This window comes from Podarcis liolepis (genome assembly GCF_965112155.1).
Source record: "Podarcis liolepis genome assembly, chromosome: 2".
NCBI classification, from domain to species: domain Eukaryota; kingdom Metazoa; phylum Chordata; class Lepidosauria; order Squamata; family Lacertidae; genus Podarcis; species Podarcis liolepis.
This window is the reverse complement of record NC_139555.1, coordinates 74,178,849-74,198,761: the sequence shown is the minus strand read 5'-3', so window position 1 is coordinate 74,198,761 and position 19,913 is coordinate 74,178,849. Positions and strand designations below refer to the sequence as shown.

The following is a 19,913-nucleotide window of genomic DNA, read 5'->3' as shown; positions in this document are numbered from 1 at the left end:
GGAGCTACTTTCAGAAAAGGCCTCCAAAATACATGTAGGGAATTTAGAGAGATTTTGCAGATAATCTAAGGTTTTACTTTGTCGCTAATTAACTTGTTCTGCTTCGTTTGTACTGCTAATTGAATCTTCAGGGAATGAAAAGAATCCCTCCAGAGAAAACAGCCCGTATTGGTGAACTGATTGAACCGTGGTTCATATTTGCTTTGCTCTGGAGTGTGGGTGCGACTGGGGATGCCCAAAGCCGAGTGGCCTTCAGTGTTTGGTTAAGGAACAAGATGGCAGATGAGAAGGCAAGTTGATGGAAATGGCATCTGCTCCTAAAGGCAGCTATGGGGCTCCTGTATTTCCAGAATTTATGTGAGTTCCTTGTTTCTGCTGTCTCACAGATTAACACTGCCTGTCTTGCTTCTGAATCATTATTTTGGGAGGTACAGGAAAATATAGCAACTTTAACTAAATAAACAGGATGGAATCACTCTGAAGTTGTTTCCACACACTACATTCTTTATATTAGTCTCTTCTGAAGTAAAGCTAGCGGTGATGTTCACTGCCTGTTTTCTTCCCACAGATTGAATTATTGTTCCCAGAAAACGGCTTGGTCTATGACTATAAACTGAACGATGCTGGAATTAGCAGCATTGAGGAAGAAGAAGATGAAGAGTTTGTTAACATGGTAAATGAGTTCTCATCGGGGGATTCAGATACCCCACCCCTTGAAAACATGCAGGAGGGGCCACATGAGCTAAACTTTGACCCGGTCGGCATCCCCCACTTGAATGAGGGAGCTTTATCTGTTACATCAGTGCATGCATAGATGTACACAGTAGCCAAATGTACAGATGTTGGAGGGGTGTGGCCACCAAGGACATTGGCAGGACCAGGACTAACCTTCTTGGGCCTGCAGCCCTCCTCACTCTATAGAATCATAGAACTGTAGAGTTGGAAGGGACCACAAGGGTCATCTAGTCCAGTGTTTCCCAACCTTGGGTCTCCAGCTGTTTTTGGACTACAACTCCCATCATCCCTAGCTAGCAAGACCAGTGGTCAGGGATGATGGGAACTGTAGTCCAAAAACAGCTGGAGACCCAAGGTTGGGAAACACTGATCTAGTCCACCCCCCTGCAATGCAGGAATATTTTGCCCCAACATGGGGCTCAAACCCACAACCCTGAGATTAAGAGTTTCATGCTCTAAGGATGGAGCTAGTGTTATTTTTCCTTCCCGCCCCTTTTTTCTTTTGCAGGAGGTAAATGAGAGAGGGCATTCTGACTGTTTGTGGGGAGAGGGTTGCAAAATGATTTAGATAATTTAGAGGGGGATAAGGGCTTAAGGGTAACCTACTCTTTTTCTTGTCCTCTCCCCCACCCCAACTAAATGCATCTTGTCACAACACTAGCATCATTTCTACTTTTTAATTTCTATTAATTTTATAACCATACAGCACAGCATACACATCAAGCATAGTAACATTATTAAATATTGATACATTATTAAGTTTTGTTTTAATCATTGACTTCACCGTACAAAAGAATCTTAATTTTAATGCAAGAACAGAATAAATATAATACAATCTTGCACATTTTGTATTGTAACAGCAGTGAAACAGTATTAAATAATTCTGAGCATCATTTTTAAAGTAAAGAGAAAAGTCCTTGTGCCATTGCCACCAGAGTAATCACCTTTAAGCAACTCCTACCCCTCAGCATTGAAATCCTCGCCTGCCTCTGTTCCTAACTCTCTTTCGGCATTTAGGAAAATGGTGGTTGGGGGAGGGGATAATCCCAGATGTAGTTTCAATGAGACTTTGTCATGGTTAAGATTGGACTGGTAAAGGGAAGTAGACTTACTGGAATCTCTGGAACATCACTGTAAATTTCCCCAAGATTCTACTGCTGAGGTTCTTTGCAAACTTAATCCTGTATTCAGTTTCTGTATTGGCTCGGATGTATTTAAGAAACTAATTACAGGATGTTTTAAGCCTCCATCTGTCCTTCCCATCAAATGTACCTGTGTCTCTTAGGTGTGCTGGGAGAACTGGATGGATTTCTCTTCATCATTTACCATGGTGCCTGATACCAGCTTTTGTGACATTATTGTTCCCACAATGAACACTGTCCAGATGGCTTTTCTGCTGGAGCTCTTGCTCACAAACCACAAACCAGTAAGTTTCCTGAATTTCAAGTGGAGTTAAGTTAGCATTGTAGAAAGGCAAATATTCTGTTGCTCAGTCAAGCCAGCATTAGTACTTTGCTCAAAATGTCCCTCCAAATGATTACTCAGTAGACTTTATTTGCCTCCGCTTCTGCATTCATTCATTCATTCATTCATTTATTAGTTTGATCTACTACAGAAGAGGTTCTCAAATGCCATTCAGCTTTATTCAGGCAGTCTCATGAAAAGATTGTGGAAGAAAATATCAGTACATGGCCCTGTACTTGATTATTAGTTTTTCTGACTAAGGCTGGATTATTAAACAGTCAACAAGGTCCTGGTCTAGGGCCTCTGCTCTTCATAATATGCCTTTGGTATAATCTACTTAATGTTTATGCAGACCTCTAAACAGCTTAGCCTAGGGTCCATAGTTTCCACAAAGTGCTGTTTTTTACAATGATCACTATGCAGAAGAATGTTATTAAAATATGAGTTAGTATATTTGATTTTGTTCTGCTTCGATTTGCAGAACAAAAAAAGGCTGTTAAGTCATTCAGTGAAACCTCCAGCAATTTTTGAGGACGGTTCTACTGCAGCAATAAACAAAGGAATCTCAAAGACACAGTTTTAAAAGCACTATAGAGTCACAATGGACTGTCAAAAACACTACTAATTGGCAAATGAGTCTGTGAAGGTGTGATTACTGTCTGCACACATCCCCCAATAGTGACAGTTTTTCTCTCTTCCAAATTGTAGATTCTTTGTATTGGACCCACAGGAACTGGAAAGACCCTCACAATAGCAGATGAGCTTCTGAAGAACCTGCCACTAGAATTTATCAGCCATTTTCTTATGTTCTCTGCTCGAACCTCAGCCAACCAGACTCAAGATCTCATTGACAGCAAACTGGATAAAAGGCAAAATTCTTTGTTGCAATATTTCTGCTGCTGATATACCACTTTGTTCATATTTATTTTATTTGCTTTTTTAGCATTTATTAGCAATCCTGTCCAAATTTGCTAAAGAAATTTAAGCATAAAAATGTAAATGATTTTACATAACTTATATAATCAAAGTATAGCTATTTCCCCATCCTGGGAGCAATAGCAGAAACATCAACACTCCCGTAGGGTCAGTTCAGTGGGCAAACAGGCATTGGATAAACGCTGATTGAATGCTCTGGCCCTGGGGATTCTTACTTATTTCTGAGTCACTGGATATTTTGATATTACCATTAGTAAACAATCACATACCCTGAATGGAAAACTCTGGGTCGTTCATTGAGTCGCCCCTTGAACTTGGAGGTTTTATTCATATCTATTCAGATTTGCGGCCATACTGTGTTTTATTTATGTTATTCAACATTGATTATCTAGTGGCCTTTAGCAGAAGTTCATAAGAGCACAAGATGAGAAGCCCCACTGGCTCAGAGCAAAGGCCAGTCTAGTCCATCATCCTCCTATCAAGGTGGCCAACCATATGCCTATGGGAAGCCTTCAAGTAGGAGCTGGGTGCAACAGCACTCTCCAAACGTGTGGTACCTAGAAACTGGCATTCAGATGCACATTGCTTCTCATAGCGGAGGTAGTATTCATGGAAATAATTCATAGAATTGTAGAGTTGGAAGGGACCCGGAGGATCATCTATGCAGGAATATGCAGCTGTCCAAAACAGGGATTGAACCTGTGGCCTTGGTGTTGTCAGCACTATGCTCTAACCAACTGAATCATAGTGGGGAGGTATGTGTATACATGGTATACATACAGCAACATACATACAGTTTCTTTTTGCTATGATTGCTGTTGCTGTTACAATGTCTTGCCCACCCTTCACCATAAGGTTCCTGGGCAGGTTACAGTAATTAAAAAATCCAATATTAACAACAGTTTAAAAAAAAATTACAGTTCTAGGAATAGGGTGAATCCTAAAATTATATATTGCAAGCATCAATAATGTAGGTGCCAGGAGGGAATTAGGGCTGCCATAAACAATGCCCCCTTTCCTGGGCTCCAGCGTCACAAACATCTGAAGGTGATGGAACTACCAAGAGGTCTCTGTTTGCTGATCTTGATATGCAAGAGTCAAGATCAGCACTGAGGAGCATATTCTACACTTGAGAGATTAATACTTTTCCTGTCAGCATTAACGGATTATACATGGATTCACCAACTAATCGACAGGCTCATCATGTTAAATGTATAGTCTCTTCAGCAGCCTTTTTCCAAATTGTACCTTGACTGCAGTATTTTCATCATGTGTTCCACTGTGATGTAGTTTTTATTCTTGTCTGGTTCTGTATAGGCGCAAGGGAGTTTTTGGCCCTCCACTTGGCAGATACTTCATATTTTTCATTGATGACCTGAACATGCCCGCGCTAGAGACCTATGGTGCCCAGCCACCTATTGAGCTTCTTCGGCAATGGATGGATCATAATGGCTGGTACGATAGGAAACAAATTGGTATGACATACTTTCTTTACTTAATTTACCTAATTATTCTTTACACAAATACTTTCTGTTCCAGGCCAGCCAGGCTAGTTCTAAAATAACCTGCCTCTGGTGCACATACAGCTTTCCCCCCACTGGAGTCTTGGCATTCATACCTTCTCTCATTTTTCTGTGGAATGTTTTGTCAGGTACCTTTAAGAAATTAGTAGATATTAACTTTGTTGGTGCCATGGGACCGCCGGGTGGAGGAAGAAATGCAATCAGCCCACGCCTCACCCGCCATTTCAACTATCTATCTTTCACTGAACTGGAGGATAGCAGCAAGAAGAAAATATTTTCCACCATTCTAGACAGTTGGATGGGTGAGTTGTGAAATACATTTTCCCCTTTTTTATAGAGCTCTCATATGCCATGTGACTGAGAAATGTTTGATAGTGGAATGTGACACCATTTTTCTTTCTTGATTATTTTAGCTGGACGTCTAGGAGAAGTATGTTACAGAGAGCCAGTTCGTAAGTAACCTGAGCACAAGTTAATCGATTGTCTATGTAAGGCTTGGGGAAATAAGTCATTTGCTTGATGGTGATGATAGAAGATTTTGGACCAAAAGCATCAGGAGAGTGGTCTTTGCTTCAGCAGATGGATGCCCATTTCTTCAAACACAATAACATGAATAAACTTAAGTATGCCAATTTTTGACTTACCTAAGGGAGCTCCATACTTTATGCTGCAGGCACATGTCCTGTCTGTACACCAGTGTTGGACCAGAGTTCCCTGCAGGAAGCATGTGACTTGTGGACAACACCCATGTGTTTGTGCTACAGCCTCCCAACTGATTATACATGCATATATCTCACAAAATAGCTCCCTGGCAGCCGCATTATGGAGAAAAGGCAGCCACACATAACCTCAAAGTAAGATAATAATAGACACAGACCCTTCTGTATTTTTCCTAATCTGGTTTTAACAATTCTCACTCAGCAGGTGCCAGTTTCTCTAGTTGGAAAACTTGAGTTTTTGATATGGGGATAATGTATGCAGAATTCTTAATAGTGCAAGAACAAACCTGGGGTTAAGCTGAAATTGAATCTTGACAAGATTGAAGTCCTGTGGGTCGGTGGTTCCCAGATTCAGGAATTGGATAGTATGCTTGTCCTGTGTGGGGTCCCATTCCCCACAAAGGAGCAGGTGTGCAGTCTGCTGGTACTCCAGGAAATGTCTCAGTCACTGGAAGCCTGGGTGGCTGCAGTGCCTTTGACCAGGTCTGGCTCGTATGCAAACTGCAACTGCAACCATTCCAAGAACAAACCTCATGTTTAGTGAGGAAAGAACTTAACCATGAGTTCCAGTTCAGATGGCACACTAAGCTAAACATTTGCTTCACTCAGCACAGCACGGGAGCAAAAAAGGGCTGGGGAGGAGAAAAGTGGCTATGAGCTGCTTTCTGGGGGCCTGCCAGAGTTTGGTTTACCATGTTGTATGAACCATGTTATACAAGCCATTGTTAGAATTCTGTTTCTCTCTGCTTATGTTAGGGACGTGGGTGGCGCTGTGGGTTAAACCACAGAGCCTAGGACTTGCCGATCAGAAGGTTGGCGGTTTGAATCCCCGCGACAGGGTGAGCTCCCGTTGCTCGGTCCCTGCTCCTGCCAACCTAGCAGTTCGAAAGCACGTCAAAGTGCAAGTAGATAAATAGGTACCGCTCCAGCGGGAAGGTTAATGGCGTTTCCGTGCGCTGCTCTGGTTCTCCAGAAGCGGCTTAGTCATGCTGGCCACATGACCCGGAAGCTGTATGCCGGCTCCCTCGGCCAATAAAGTGAGATGAGCGCCGCAACCCCAGAGTCGGTCACAACTGGACCAAATGGTCAGGGGTCCCTTTACCTTTACCTGCTTAAGTTACTAGCTGCATTTTAATTGTACTATAATTTAATTTTAGTATGCCACCTTGAGACTGATGTGGGAGGCAGTATAAAAAAGTCTTAATTAATAAGTTGTGTGGTTGTACTATAACTGCACATTAGGCAGTAATATAGATTGTGAGGATGGGGAACATCTTCTGTGAGATAAAGTCATTGGTAAATCTATTTTAGCTACGGTGATCTCACTATGTCTCAAGCTAGTCTGCCCTATTTCTATGTGATCACTCATGGTTCTTCCTTTCCTGAAAAGCCCCCACTGCGATGCTGACCATCTTTTGGGTTTTTTAGCTGGATGCCCACAGGTGCAGGACTTAAGTGAACCCCTTGTTGATGCAACTATACGAGTGTATTCCACTATCACATCCCAACTGTTGCCTACTCCAGCAAAATCTCACTATACGTTTAATTTGAGGGATCTCTCCAAGGTTTTCCAGGGCATGCTCATGGCAGAACCTGCCAAAATTATGGTAAGTGCTTCCTTCACAATATCTGCTCTGTGACAGGAATTTAAGTTGCTGGAAATTGCATATTATTTCTCGATAAAATTACACACCAAATAGTTATCCCTTTGTTGTGTGCATTGCATACTACTGCACTAAGTGCAAGCAATAAGGCACAATCTAGGCCTGAATGTGGGGATTGGGGGCAAAATATTGGGGTTGCTTTTTTCTCTCTTGTTGGCAGCACCAAGTGTATCACACCTTTTTCATTCACTCATAGTCCCCCTACCTCAGGAGAACTTTATTCTGCAGTATCCATGGTAGAGCTTTACAACCAACCCAGTACAATCGAGCTTGGGTGCCCATGAGTCCCTCATATATCTAGCAATAAAATCTGAGTGCATGGATTTATCCACAGAACTCCAGCTCCCAATTTCCTCAAGTTTTGGCCAGCCATTCTTACAGTGCAATCCTAAGTGGGGTGTGGGTGGAGATGTGTGGCAGACTTTCCTTTTCCCCCATTTCCTTGAGTGGATCTTTATTTTTAAAAAAACAAAGAAACAAACCCACTCCTTGATTCCAGTGGAAGGAGAATTAGTTATACCAGGTCTAGACTGACATAGGAGAGGGACCCAATTCTTGGGCCTCTCTGAAGAACAGAGGGGCCTGTGATCTAGCAGATCCAAGGCCACCCCTTCTGTGCACCAGAACTCTCCATTTCAAAGCCCGACACTGACTAATTGTAGCAGAAACTCTACCAGCAGCAGAGCTAAACCCACAGAGCTTTTTGAAGACGTAGGAGGGGTCTCCATGGCGGCATATCCTCTGCTAGCAAAACTAGTCTGTGTTATGGGGAGAGACCCATTGTCCTCTAAACCCCTCCAATCAGCAGATCTGGGGTTTAGATTTGCTCTGGTAGTTTAGAAACATTTTCTTATAAATCTGGTTGGGAAAGGGTTGTTTTTCACACCGTAGGGTCAGTGTCTTAGGGGGAAGAATCAACGTGAAACAAGAAATAACATTCTTTGGGGTTGTGTGAGTAATAACGAAAGGTTGTTTAAGGTTGTCACTGGAATTATTTGCCAGAATAAAGAGGACCTGCTGAGGCTGTGGTATCATGAGAGTTGCCGTGTGTTTCGTGACCGTCTGGTTAATGAGGAGGACCGAACTTGGTTTGATGACTTGATGAAGAGCGTGATGTCTGAATGGGATACCACCTTTAAGGAAGTTGTTCCTTATGAGCCCCTTCTCTATGGGGATTTCATGAACCCAGGTTCTGATGTGAAGCTTTATGAATTAATTGCCGAAAGAGAGAAGGTAGGATTCATAAGATGCTTCTCCATTTTTGTACTTCTTCCATCTTTCATTCCTTTGTGCACAACATATAATATGGGTGCAGTTAATAAAAGCATTGGGTGTCCAGAGTTGAGTTTCTAGAATATACTTTATGCATGGCAAGCCTATACTAGAAGTAATTATGATTTTCAGAGGAAAGAAACAACAACAAGGTTGTACAAGGATAGACTGAGCACTAGAAGCATGCTGAGAATGATAGATGAACATGGATGGAAGAGGATAGAACAGACCTAGATAATGCTGTTTCCTCTGACTGCCCCCTGTGTTCAGGCAAGTAATAAAGAACAGTTGGGAATCTGCTATGCAGATGACTTTAGCACAGTACTTAGGCTTGGAAAATGCAATAAACTAGGAAGAGGAACAAGTTTAATGTTCATAGTACTGCAGCGGATGCCATTAAAATCTGTACAGGTGACCTTTGCAGGTAATTATCCTTCCTGTAGAACTCCCAACTGGAAGGATATTGTGCATACTGAGAAAATGTTAATTAAGCAAAGGGTAAAAATATAACGATTTTAATAAGGAGCAGTGTACTTTGCATTCACTGCCATGTAGTCAAGGATAATAATAACAGTATGTCTTCTTTCATGATCACTAAGTGAATTATAGATAATTAATCCAGCCTCTTAGGTAGGCAGATGTTCATCACACCCATTGCCCAGATAGATAAAATGTGGATGAGGGATTAGATAACTTAACCATGTCCATGCTAAACTCAATAGCTAAACAATAGCTAAACTCAAATTGATACTCTGAAATCATTGCAAGTTGTGTTGCTCTAATCCTATTGAACTTGGCTGTGATTTACAGTGAACATTATTTAAATGGTTAACTTTATCTGTGAAAGATTTTGGTTGGGGAATTAAAGAAAGGCTGCTTGCTCCTCTTTTTTGAGGGGTGTACATCTTAGATCATCTGTTTTTATTTTCACTGAGTAGGCTTTCTAAGACAGTGGGTATTCTTTCACCCCTGTCTTCCCTTATTGTCAGGATCTGATGGGCATAGAGGTGGATGGTCCATTGATGGCCTCCTCAGAGAGGCCTGCTTAGTTCCTGCTCCTATTCTTTCCCTCTCTTTTTGACTATAGCTTATGCACGTGATTGAGGAGTACATGGAGGAATACAATCAGATCAATACTACCAAGATGAAGCTAGTTCTTTTCATGGACGCTATGCAACACATTTGCCGAATCACCCGTATTCTGCGCCAGGCACTGGGCAATGCTCTTCTCTTGGGTGTTGGTGGCAGTGGAAGGCAATCTCTCACCAAATTAGCATCTCACATGTAAGATATGAATGATATTAAAGGTTTCTGAGCCAGTAGATAGTGACAGAATGATCAGAAAGCAATGAGTTTTGGTTTGGGGGTTTTTTGGATTCATGTTCTTCATTTCTGCTTCTGAGTTCAGTTTGCTCACACCATGTGAAGAAAGCTTGACACTGTTCACATCATTTTCCAGCTGTACAGAAAGTGACCATAGTGAAGAAACTGGGATTTTCCTTGCCTTCCCACCCAATGTACGCGAATGCCTCCAGGTCCACCTCGCATCCACTTTATAACATTGGAATATGGTCTTTGGGCCTATGCACATAGAGCCTAATGGGCACAGGCCTAATCTGTGTAACCATTGCCTCTCAAAATGGGAAGGGAATTGCTCAGATTCTGCCAATATGCATTAGACTTCCGCCACATAGGCCCTATATTCTTATTCTTACTCAACTACAAGTGATCGCCAAAGAAGAAGAATATTATTATTTATTAAAAGTTATACCCTGCTTTTCATATCTGGGTCTCAGCTTACAAAAATTAAAATATAAATGCTTAGAGAAGCTTTGGTATGCCCCTCACTAATTAGCTTCTCCATCAACATGAGAAAAAGCTGTTATGTTCTACCCGAATGGTAGGAATGGTTTCACTGGTTGAAGGTCATCAGACGCACCCTAGTTTCTCAGCTGCTTTGGTTAAGTGCCGTATTTTTCGCTCTATAACACGCACCAGACCATAACACGCACGTAGTTTTTAGAGGAGGAAAACAAGAAAAAAAATATTCTAAACGAAATAGTGGATATATGATTTTTGTGGTTCATGCTGTGGCCACAGACATGTGATCTGACAGTGAGTTTGGAGTAGCCCAATGCAAAAATCCTGAGGATCCATGTGGATCCATGCTTTGTAACCACGGAGGAGGGAAGGAAGGGGAACCATGGATCCTCTGCTCACGACTGCAGCAGATCCCCCCCCCCACCCGCAGGCATTCGCTCCATAACATGCACAGACATTTCCCCTTACTTTCTAGGAGGAAAAAAGTGAGTGTTATGGTGCAAAAAATACGGTAGTTTTTTCTAGTTCTGTTGTAAAAATTGTTAGATTCTTAGTCTCTTGGGGTCACTGTCGTTGTTGTTTTAATTTGTTAGTTGCCCTTCACCCTAAAGCTCCAGGGTAGGTTACAACAATTTTTAGAGATGTAGATGTTTGTTTTCTCTCTTTGTGTTTTTGTGTCTTGGTAAACTGACCTGTTTGAGTATGGCAAGGATGCAAACTGGATTCTGCAAGCTGCCTATTTCCCTCAAATTCTTTTTCCTGCCTTTGACCACAAGGTGGCCCCGTAACTCTCACAGATTACCTTCTGCCAGTGATACAGAACTACCACTCAGTTAGCAACCAACAGTTCTTTCTGTGCCTTTCTCCCTTGTATACGTATTAGCATATTGTAGCCCATGCCCTGATTATAATCATTTCCTTTTTAGAGCTGATTATGAATGTTTTCAAATAGAACTTTCCAAGAACTATGGGATATCTGACTGGAGAGAAGACCTCAAAAAGATCATGCTGAAGGCTGGTCTGCAAAACTTATCCATTACCTTTCTGTTTACAGATACACAGGTAATTGAAGCTGTTAGGAATGAAATTTCTTCTTGTGCTGGATAGCTAATTGCTCAGATTTGTACCAATTTTGTCACTCACATCTCTTGTTTTATTTTCCCAACTAGTCTTAACTTAGCAAGTTTTCTTGAAAAACTGAACTTCTATGTTTTGAGAAAAACTGTGCTGTACCTGATACCTGAATGACATTTCTCTTGGTGGTACTAAGAACTCTTAACTGTTAAGGAGTTAGATTACTAAACATGTTGGCCAAATTTTACACACATGGGTGCCAACAGGTAAGAATCACAAATATAAATTACACTGATATTTGAGTACCCTGCAAACCAAAAATTGCATAGTGCCTCTGCGGCTTATCCAGATGATCTGTGGTTAGATATGTTGCAGTACAATCCTGTGGAATAATCCCATTTACACAACTTGTTGAAGGACAACAACCATACTTCTAGGTAGTTGTGTACTCCAGTCAACTATATCATACAGGCTCTCTGATAATAATAATAATAATAATAATAATAATAATAATAATAATAATAATAATAATAGCAGGTGGCTTACACAATGGTGGGCACTGTGCATAAGGGAAGGAATATCAGTTTCATGCACTGGGTCATGCACTCAGCATTTAAAACATTGAAAACATTGCTAATAATGAGCGAAATAACACATTAGAATGCATAGAACGGCATAAGTATTGGGTGGAGGAAAGGGAGAAAATTCTCATTACAAGCAATATCTAATAGGTGTCAATGCCTTCTAGTAGCAATAAGTGTACCATTGGAGGGGAATTTGCATTTTCCCAGGTACAAAATACAGCCCAACTAGTGTTGGAGAGATGTAATGTCTCTAAAACAGATGTTTAGGGTTGATGGATGGTAAGTGGATTGCAAGTAATAGATAGGAAGTGCATATTTATTGTCTTAAGAATGAAATGCCTAGAAAAGTGATCAGAGTTTAGGATTGGATCCAAAAGATGGGACTCAAATGTTAGTCTAATTTCTGAATTACTACTTCACATTAACAAAGTAGGAGTTCCGCACTATTCTCTCTCTGATGCCGACCTCATCCCATCAGTTAGGCTATTTCTCATTATTTACGCAACCAGTGTTCTCACTGTGACTTACATTTCAGTGATTTTCAATAGGAAAATCTAAGTAACGAAGATGAGATCTTTAGTGGGTAAGTAGATGAGGTTAAAATGAAAGGCACAACATTATTACTGCTGATAGAAGCCTTTTGATTTTTTTCTTTAGATTAAAAGTGAGTCCTTTCTTGAGGATATCAACAACCTGCTGAATTCAGGAGATATACCCAACCTGTATGCCCTGGATGAACAGGACCAGATTATGACCACTATGAAACCATTAGTGCAGGACCAGGGGCTTCAGCCTACCAAGGCCAACCTGATGGCTGCGTACACAGGGAGAGTACGCAGCAATATCCACACAGTCCTATGCATGAGGTATGAGCTAGCCTAGTCCATTGGGCTAAATGGTGAAGGGGGTCTCTCCAAGCTCCCAAGAGCTTTCCTTACTATCAGTGGTGATCCATGCTACAGGGGGCTGCAATATAGCAGGAATGGGGAGCCTGTGATCCTTCAGATATTGTTGTTGTTTTTTCTTCACTCCTATTTTACTTACCCTTGAGGTTTGATGTGACTTTTTCTATTATATTTCAGCTAATAGTCTTACAGCTGTGCTATAAATCTTCAAAATAAATATCACTGCATTTTGAACGCTGTATCCATAGGAGCCATGAAGTTGTGTTGCCCACAATTCTTAGATGGATCAAAGTGTTCACTTACAAAGCGTAGTGCCTATTCCTTCAGGAATAACGGCACATACCATAGTTGCAGCCTTTAGTTTCAATACACATGTAGAAGAGATCTGTAGGGCACCTAATTTGAATGTCAACATTTGCCTTGTGGAAACATCAATGAGTATAAAGGCTTTGCTGGTGAGGTGGGAATTCTCCATCCCCAGTGGTTTGTGTAATATATTAGTATAAATTTTAATTGTGGTTTTCTGAATGTGCCTAGCATGGCCTTTGCTGTTAAAAGAATTCCCCGCAGTACATCCAAACTAGAGATATTTGACTTAGTTGAAGCCTATTCTAATAAGGTTTTTCTCATTCTTTACTGCTTCCTCATTCTCCAGTCCTATTGGAGAGGTATTCCGAGCACGGCTCAGACAGTTCCCATCTCTGGTGAACTGCTGTACCATTGACTGGTTTAATGAGTGGCCTGCAGAAGCCCTGGAGTCTGTTGCTGCTTCCTTTTTCAACGATATCCCAGATACTGATGCCACCCCTGAAATTATACAGGGAATGGTAAGTGACCTCTCTTAAACATCCTCACAACCTCAGATTTTACATATGTGCAAGGAGAAAAAGAGAGCAGCTATCTAATAATTGAATGTTTCATTGTTAGAATTCATATTGTATGAGTCCCTGCTAGTGTTTGGAATAGTTGTCACTTCTCCAATTGGTCCCTGTGTTTCAAGGAAATACTCATATCATAAATGTTTGCATTACATATTTTGTGCCTCTTGCATGTAGCACATTTCATAGTCATTCTCTGCCTTCCTTCTGTTGAGAAACCTCTTCCAACGTCTGTTTCCTCCCCCTTATAGATTGAGATGTGTGTAGAAATCCATCAGAGCGTAGCACTTAAGTGCAAGGTGTATCTGGCAGAATTGGCAAGGCATAATTATGTCACTCCCAAAAGCTACCTGGAGCTGCTCGGCATCTTCATCACCTTGATAGGTGCAAAAAAGCAGGAGCTCAAAGTTGCCAAAACCAGGATGAAGAGTGGATTGGACAAAGTGAGTTGCTTCAGTCTTGGGGTTTTATCACATATGTTGAAGACTGCACTTAGAGCAATAGACCGATTTCTCCTTTTCAGCAAAACACATCATAAAAGGTTCCCTCCACCACCACACACTAATAAGTTTGGAATATCAGCTTGGGCCTGATGTATAGTGTGTCACTGTGCTGATTACTTGCAAAAGCATTGTCACTTCTTGTGAAAGTCAGTGTTTGGAAGCCTCCTGTAGAGAAACTATCAATAGTAGGTAAAAAGTGGTCTGGGATAATGGGAGTTGTACTTCTGTAAAATCTGGAGGGTCACAGGCTCCCCATCTCGGAGATGCATAGTCTTCAAGTCTTGATGGTCATCTACCAAATAGCTGTTCAAACTGTCAGAGTTACTAATTTGTGCTAAGAAGACAGTGTTATATACATGCAAGGTTCCAGCTTTTATGTACAGGGCAATAACATCCAAAGTAGTTAGTTTATGATAAGTCATTTAGTGGACATTCCTTTCAAACCTGTTGGTCCATAAGGGTTTGGAATTCCCACAGAAACATGTTGATTGGCTGAAGGGAATATTACACCAGGCTCAGAACTGTAGGAAGATCAGTCTTCAGTAAGTTCAGTGAGGGAATTCAGAAGGAAGCCTAGAGAGAGAACCCGAAGCTGCCCCAGCTGGCAGCTGCTGAAGAGTGAGAGGTCAACATGGAAGGTCAACATGGAAGACTATAACTGGAATAGCAGCATGCATCACATTAAACACTACCAAAATAAGACTAAAGAATGATTTAACATGTAAAAATATAAATCTGAAAAACACCCAGAATAAAATTCAGCATGCAACCTTCGTATTTTAAGACAGCAATCAGATCAATTAACATGCCTCTTCCAAAAAGCCTACAGACAGATATGTTTTTCTTGCCGACTGAAAACTGATTTGCCTAATTATATTTATTTATTTAAGGTAAATGCTATGTCACTGGTGTTAATTACCTCGAATCATTATACACCCAAATATCATTAGTGAAAGTCAATGTATCTGTATTTGGGTGTGAGCAAAGACTTGCCTTACCCAAAGTGGTGCCCTCTAGATATTGCTGAACCCTCAACTCCCATCAGCTTCTGCCAGCATGGCCAATGGTCAGGGATGCTGAGAGTTGAAGGGCGCCAACTTGGGAAGGTTGGCGTACACTCTTTTCTTCACTGTGTAAATGTGTAAGGCTATAAAAGAGAGAGAGAAGGAATGAAGATAAAGCCACATATATTGGTGCTCTCTTTTCCTTTACTGAGTGCAGTTCACCCTGGTCTTATGTGAAACTGAGACTTTTAGTAGCACATTATACTTTATATTTTAAAAAAAGCAAAACCCACAACCTGAAACAAGCTTCGGGCATATAGTGCTACTCGTAGGGAAATGCTGCCAGTTTTCATGCAGAAAAGTGGCAGCATGGAATAACAACAAAGAAAAAGCAATGCTAAAATAATGTTTGAAAATATGGCTGGGCCAAGTAAAAGTTAAGCAGTTTTAAAACCATTGATTTTGGTGGTGGAATTGAGCACCTGCGTGGAACTCTGACACTGAATTAACTGTGGCTTGGACTGGATTGTGCTTTAGAATTTGATTAATAGAAGAGACTTTCCAGTGGAGCCCAGAATAAACAACAGGTTCTCTTTTCAAGCAGCTTGAAGCTACTTCTGAGGTTTTTCCTTTACTATCTGTACTGTTTTCAGCGTTGTAGCAACAGATTATTTTCCTCTTCGCTAGACACGTTCAATATGAGAATGACTTTCCCCTCCATTTCTAGCTTTTGCGAACAGCAGAAGATGTAGCAAAAATGCAGGAAGAGCTAGAATTAGCACGCCCCCTGCTGGCTGAGGCTGCCCAAGACACACTGGTAACCATGGAACAGATACAGGTATGCAGCAGACCTTCAGACACTGTTGCAAAAGAGGCTGATGGTGCCCTGGTAAAACAAGAAGGGCTTTGTGGTGATACTTTGCCTTGTTAGCTTTGAGTTGGAGAAAGGGAGGCCAGTGTTGCACCTCTGCCTTGTTTTCACACAATACAAGTCCTACAATTAAAATAATGGGGCAACACATTTGCCACAAGGACAGAACACTTTTGTTCTTTACTGCAAAAGGGGGTGCCATTTGGGTTTGTTCTTTTGGCTCCAAAATGGCATGACCTGGCCTTTATGCTAAACTCCAAATATTTAACCTTGCTATGTGAGGTGCGATGCTTATTTCAGACAATTATGTTCATAAGAACGACAATCTCTTTATCTTTAGCCATGCAATACTACTTCCCAAGTGAGACAGGTAACCAATCATTGCAGACTATCATTCTGTATCAGCAGTGTTCCTTCCTGTTCAGAGTGCTGGTCAGCCATATCTGCTCCTGGCTCTTTTGAGAAAAGCATGCCCCTTGGGTTGTTGTTGTTGTTGTTGTTGTTGTTGTTGTTGTTGTGCAAGAATGTTTTTATGCTTTGGCAAACAATGAACTTATTAACACATCATGGTAAACCATAAGTAATAGTTTACTGTGAATACACTAATCTTGCTTGCTTTTTTCCTTCCTGCAAGTGAGCAGGAGGAAAACAGACAAACCCCTGACTTAAAGTTTCATCTGAATTAGTGCTCATGGTTTGCTTCACTCCAAACAAACACTGATCTCTTGTCAAAGTTTTCCTTTGGCTTAAAGTGGGCTTGGGGCTTTTTTTCCGGGGGTGGGGTGGGGAGTGCAACAAGCCACAATCCTGTATTCAGATGTAATCCTAAAACAACTGTTGTGGTTTGTTCCCCCCTCCCCCGTGTGCTAATGAGAGCCATGTATTTAGGGCTAGCCGTTAACTATGGTTTACCATGGCAGGCAGACTGGGTCTCTGACTGATGCAGAAAAGGTGCTTCTAATCTAGCCAGTCCTGAAAGCATTCATGATTCCAAATACCTTTGTGCTGCTGCAGGTAGACACAGCTGTAGCAGAAGAAACACGGAATGCTGTGCAGGCAGAGGAAATGAAAGCCAAAGTCAAAGCTCAGACCGCTCAAGCTATTGCTGATGACGCACAGAAGGACCTGGCAGAAGCCCTCCCTGCCCTGGATGCTGCCCTTGCCAGCTTGAGGAACCTCAACAAAAATGATGTTACAGAGGTAACAGAGTTGAGAAATAGTAGCTTTTAACAATACTTTCAAGAAGAACACTAGTTATACTGTCTGTGCTTTACCATGGATACAGGTTCAATAGTAATCCCCCTAAACACCCCACCCATTCTGATTTTCAAACTTTTTTTCCTTGTGAGTTGTAGCAGCTTATTCCTTTTGATGACTGTCCCTGAAGAGGAATAATCTAATCCTTTTCAGCCAAAGGTATGTAGTGCCTTTGGGTACTGCACACTGGCAGAGGGGTCATATCCAGTGTCACGTTCTCTCCCCCACATCCATCACATACACAGACATGTAGATGCATATACACAGATCAAACATTGCCCCTCGCTCACCAAATGATAAATCTGATGAGGAGGGATGAAAGGCAGTCTGCACCTGCCAGCAGTGGCGTAGCGTGGGGGTGCCAGGGGTGCCGACCGCACCGGGCGCAACATCTGGGGGGGGCGCGAGTCCAGAGGGAAGGGACAAGTTCCTTCCTCCGCCGGGCTCCCCGCCGCCACCGCCAGCCTTGCGCCCTAGCGCGCGCGCCCCCCGCCGTCGCTGTGGCTGCGCTCCGCTCACTGCTCGCAGGAGGAGCAGCCGCTGCAGCAGCGCCGATGCCGCCACCGACGCCTGGCCGGGCACGGGCAGCCTCTGCACCCTGCCGCCGCCGCCATCCCCTTGGCCCAGCCACAGGCGGCGGCTGCTTCTGCCTCCATCCTCCTCCGGGCAAGCAGCGTTGTTTGCGCGGCAACTCGCAGGTTAGGGGTTGGGGGGGCGCAAATTACTTGCCTTGCCCCGGGTTAGGGGGCGCAAATTACTTGCGTTGCCCCGGGTGCTGACAACTCACGCTACGCCGCTGCCTGCCAGAGAGGCTGAAACGATGGGTATCAGCATCCCTCTACCACCTTAACCCTTTGGACTCAAATGGTTTTATAGTAATGTTAGCATCTGGTTACATTTCACTAGATGAGATGAGTAAGTGAAGTAAAAGCCTAGTTCACATCACACAGCACAATCCTGTTTGTGTCATTTCAGAAGTTAGTCCTATTGAATTCAAAGGCCAACTCCCTTTTGAATAGATTATTGAGCCACTGCAAAGCTTCCTAGCTGGGAAGAACATTGACAGCTGCTGAATACAAGCAGAAAATTAGTGCTACAGATCCTTGTCTCGTTTTCTGTTCACTGACATTTGAAGGTACATGCTGGGTTACTACCTACTATTATCTGGCACTTCCAGAAAATTTAGAGGGACTATTGTCAATTATGTTCCCCCTGTTCAAGGACTGTTCCAAGAGTTGGGTTTATTTAGCCAGCTGTCAATTTGACTGATGTTGTAGTCAGTGCCTAGAGATGATCTTAAGAGTAGCGTCATATAGAGATTTTTTTAATTCTCTAGATATGTATTTTTGCTACGCATGTGAAGACTTATTGTTAGTTGGTGCCCATCCCGGCAAGTAGCTCATCTGTATTGTCAGGTGGCAGCAGCAAGTCACCAAAAGCGATGTATAGGTGTATTCAGATATGTGCAATATCTTTTAGTATGTCTTAAATGCATAGTGGAAAATGCTGTTATATTGAGCTACGAGTGTATGAAAAGAGAGCCCCTCCGTAACCTTACTTCAAAATTCTGGAAACAAAATTATATTGTAACATGATAAAATGTGTGGATCCTGTTGCCAATGAAATTATCTAAAAATAGGCTTCTATAGTAAGTGATTATGACCAGTTTCCACCAGGATTCTGCAATGCCTGTCACCATATCCTATTTTAAAGGTAAAGGGAGAATGTGTTTCAATAATTATATTGCAACATCGGTATGTTTCTAGGCTAGTTGGTATAGCCCTTTGCCTAAACAAATAGTTAAAATTAAAGTGAACATTACTTTTATTAGCATATTTCTTGTATTACCACAATTTAAGACAGCAAAAAATGGACCCTGACCATTAAACAAAACATTCTTGATTGTGCAGCCATGTTCTTCTTTCATCACAGTTTTTTCAATAACATCAGTAATTGAGATAGAAAAATAGGTAGACAATAAATATGCAGGCAAGCAGAAAAGGGCAGCTCCCCATCTTAGAAGTATGCACTGTAGTTTTTAGTTTTAACCAACATCTCAGCCCACCCATCCATCACTACTTCCATCATTTTACTCAGACTGTGAAGGGAAAAAACAGACTGTAGTCTAAGAGCCTTTTTTACCAAGTTATTGTAAGGAAGAAACACTGTATATGGAATTAGGTCCAAATCTGTCTATTTTACAAAGAGAACATAGCAATGTAAGCTTTCATGAACAGGATTCTCCCTAAGGAGACTTTCCACTCAGTCTAGATGAAGATAAGGTGTGAGTACCTTCAAGCAAGCTGGAGGACTATTTTCTACTGAACTACTCTCATGTGACTATACCGACACCTAAGAAAATGCTAGGGTCTGTTTCTCAGCTTCTTGCACCAGCTCCTTCAGCTGTTCTGGGTTAGTGAAGAAATGCATGTAGAGGCTGCGCTCAGTTTGCTGAAAGTGACTCCGCAGGGATTTTTGCTTGGCCTTCACATCACTCAAGGTGTCCATTAGCATTTGGTAGAGTTTGGCTTGTGTGGTGTAAAGCTGCTCCAGAGGTTCTTCTAGTCCCTGTAGAAAACAGGTGTCAAAACAAATAGGGGTTCAGAAGAAGCAGCAAATATTTCTCCAATTTTTCATCATTTAGAAGTTTCACAGGGAGGGAAGTTTGCTACTTAAGGAGGACTAGGAGTCCCAAGAGTACAA

At 41.9% G+C, this 19,913-nt stretch overlaps 2 protein-coding genes across 2 annotated transcripts in view; one reads left to right on the top strand and one right to left on the bottom strand.

Annotated features, from left to right (window-relative positions):
- Positions 1–19,913, top strand: part of DNAH1 (dynein axonemal heavy chain 1) — a gene marked incomplete at its 5' end in the record, with an annotated part of 128,528 nt that overhangs the window by 81,332 nt on the left and 27,283 nt on the right. Inside the window, 16 exons of the mRNA XM_083488823.1 lie at positions 132–290; positions 569–673; positions 2,021–2,161; positions 2,908–3,068; positions 4,453–4,610; positions 4,787–4,960; positions 5,072–5,110; positions 6,806–6,984; positions 8,044–8,274; positions 9,401–9,597; positions 11,061–11,196; positions 12,450–12,658; positions 13,353–13,524; positions 13,827–14,018; positions 15,810–15,920; positions 16,968–17,153. Coding sequence (XP_083344949.1) covers positions 132–290; positions 569–673; positions 2,021–2,161; positions 2,908–3,068; positions 4,453–4,610; positions 4,787–4,960; positions 5,072–5,110; positions 6,806–6,984; positions 8,044–8,274; positions 9,401–9,597; positions 11,061–11,196; positions 12,450–12,658; positions 13,353–13,524; positions 13,827–14,018; positions 15,810–15,920; positions 16,968–17,153 — 2,550 coding nt within the window. The remainder of the gene's footprint in view (positions 1–131; positions 291–568; positions 674–2,020; positions 2,162–2,907; positions 3,069–4,452; positions 4,611–4,786; positions 4,961–5,071; positions 5,111–6,805; positions 6,985–8,043; positions 8,275–9,400; positions 9,598–11,060; positions 11,197–12,449; positions 12,659–13,352; positions 13,525–13,826; positions 14,019–15,809; positions 15,921–16,967; positions 17,154–19,913) is intronic.
- LOC310700904 (HAUS augmin-like complex subunit 3) overlaps positions 19,053–19,913 on the bottom strand; it is a 4,531-nt gene continuing 3,670 nt past the window's right edge. Inside the window, exon 4 of the mRNA XM_083490857.1 lies at positions 19,053–19,778. Coding sequence (XP_083346983.1) covers positions 19,563–19,778 — 216 coding nt within the window. The 3' untranslated portion in view covers positions 19,053–19,562. The remainder of the gene's footprint in view (positions 19,779–19,913) is intronic.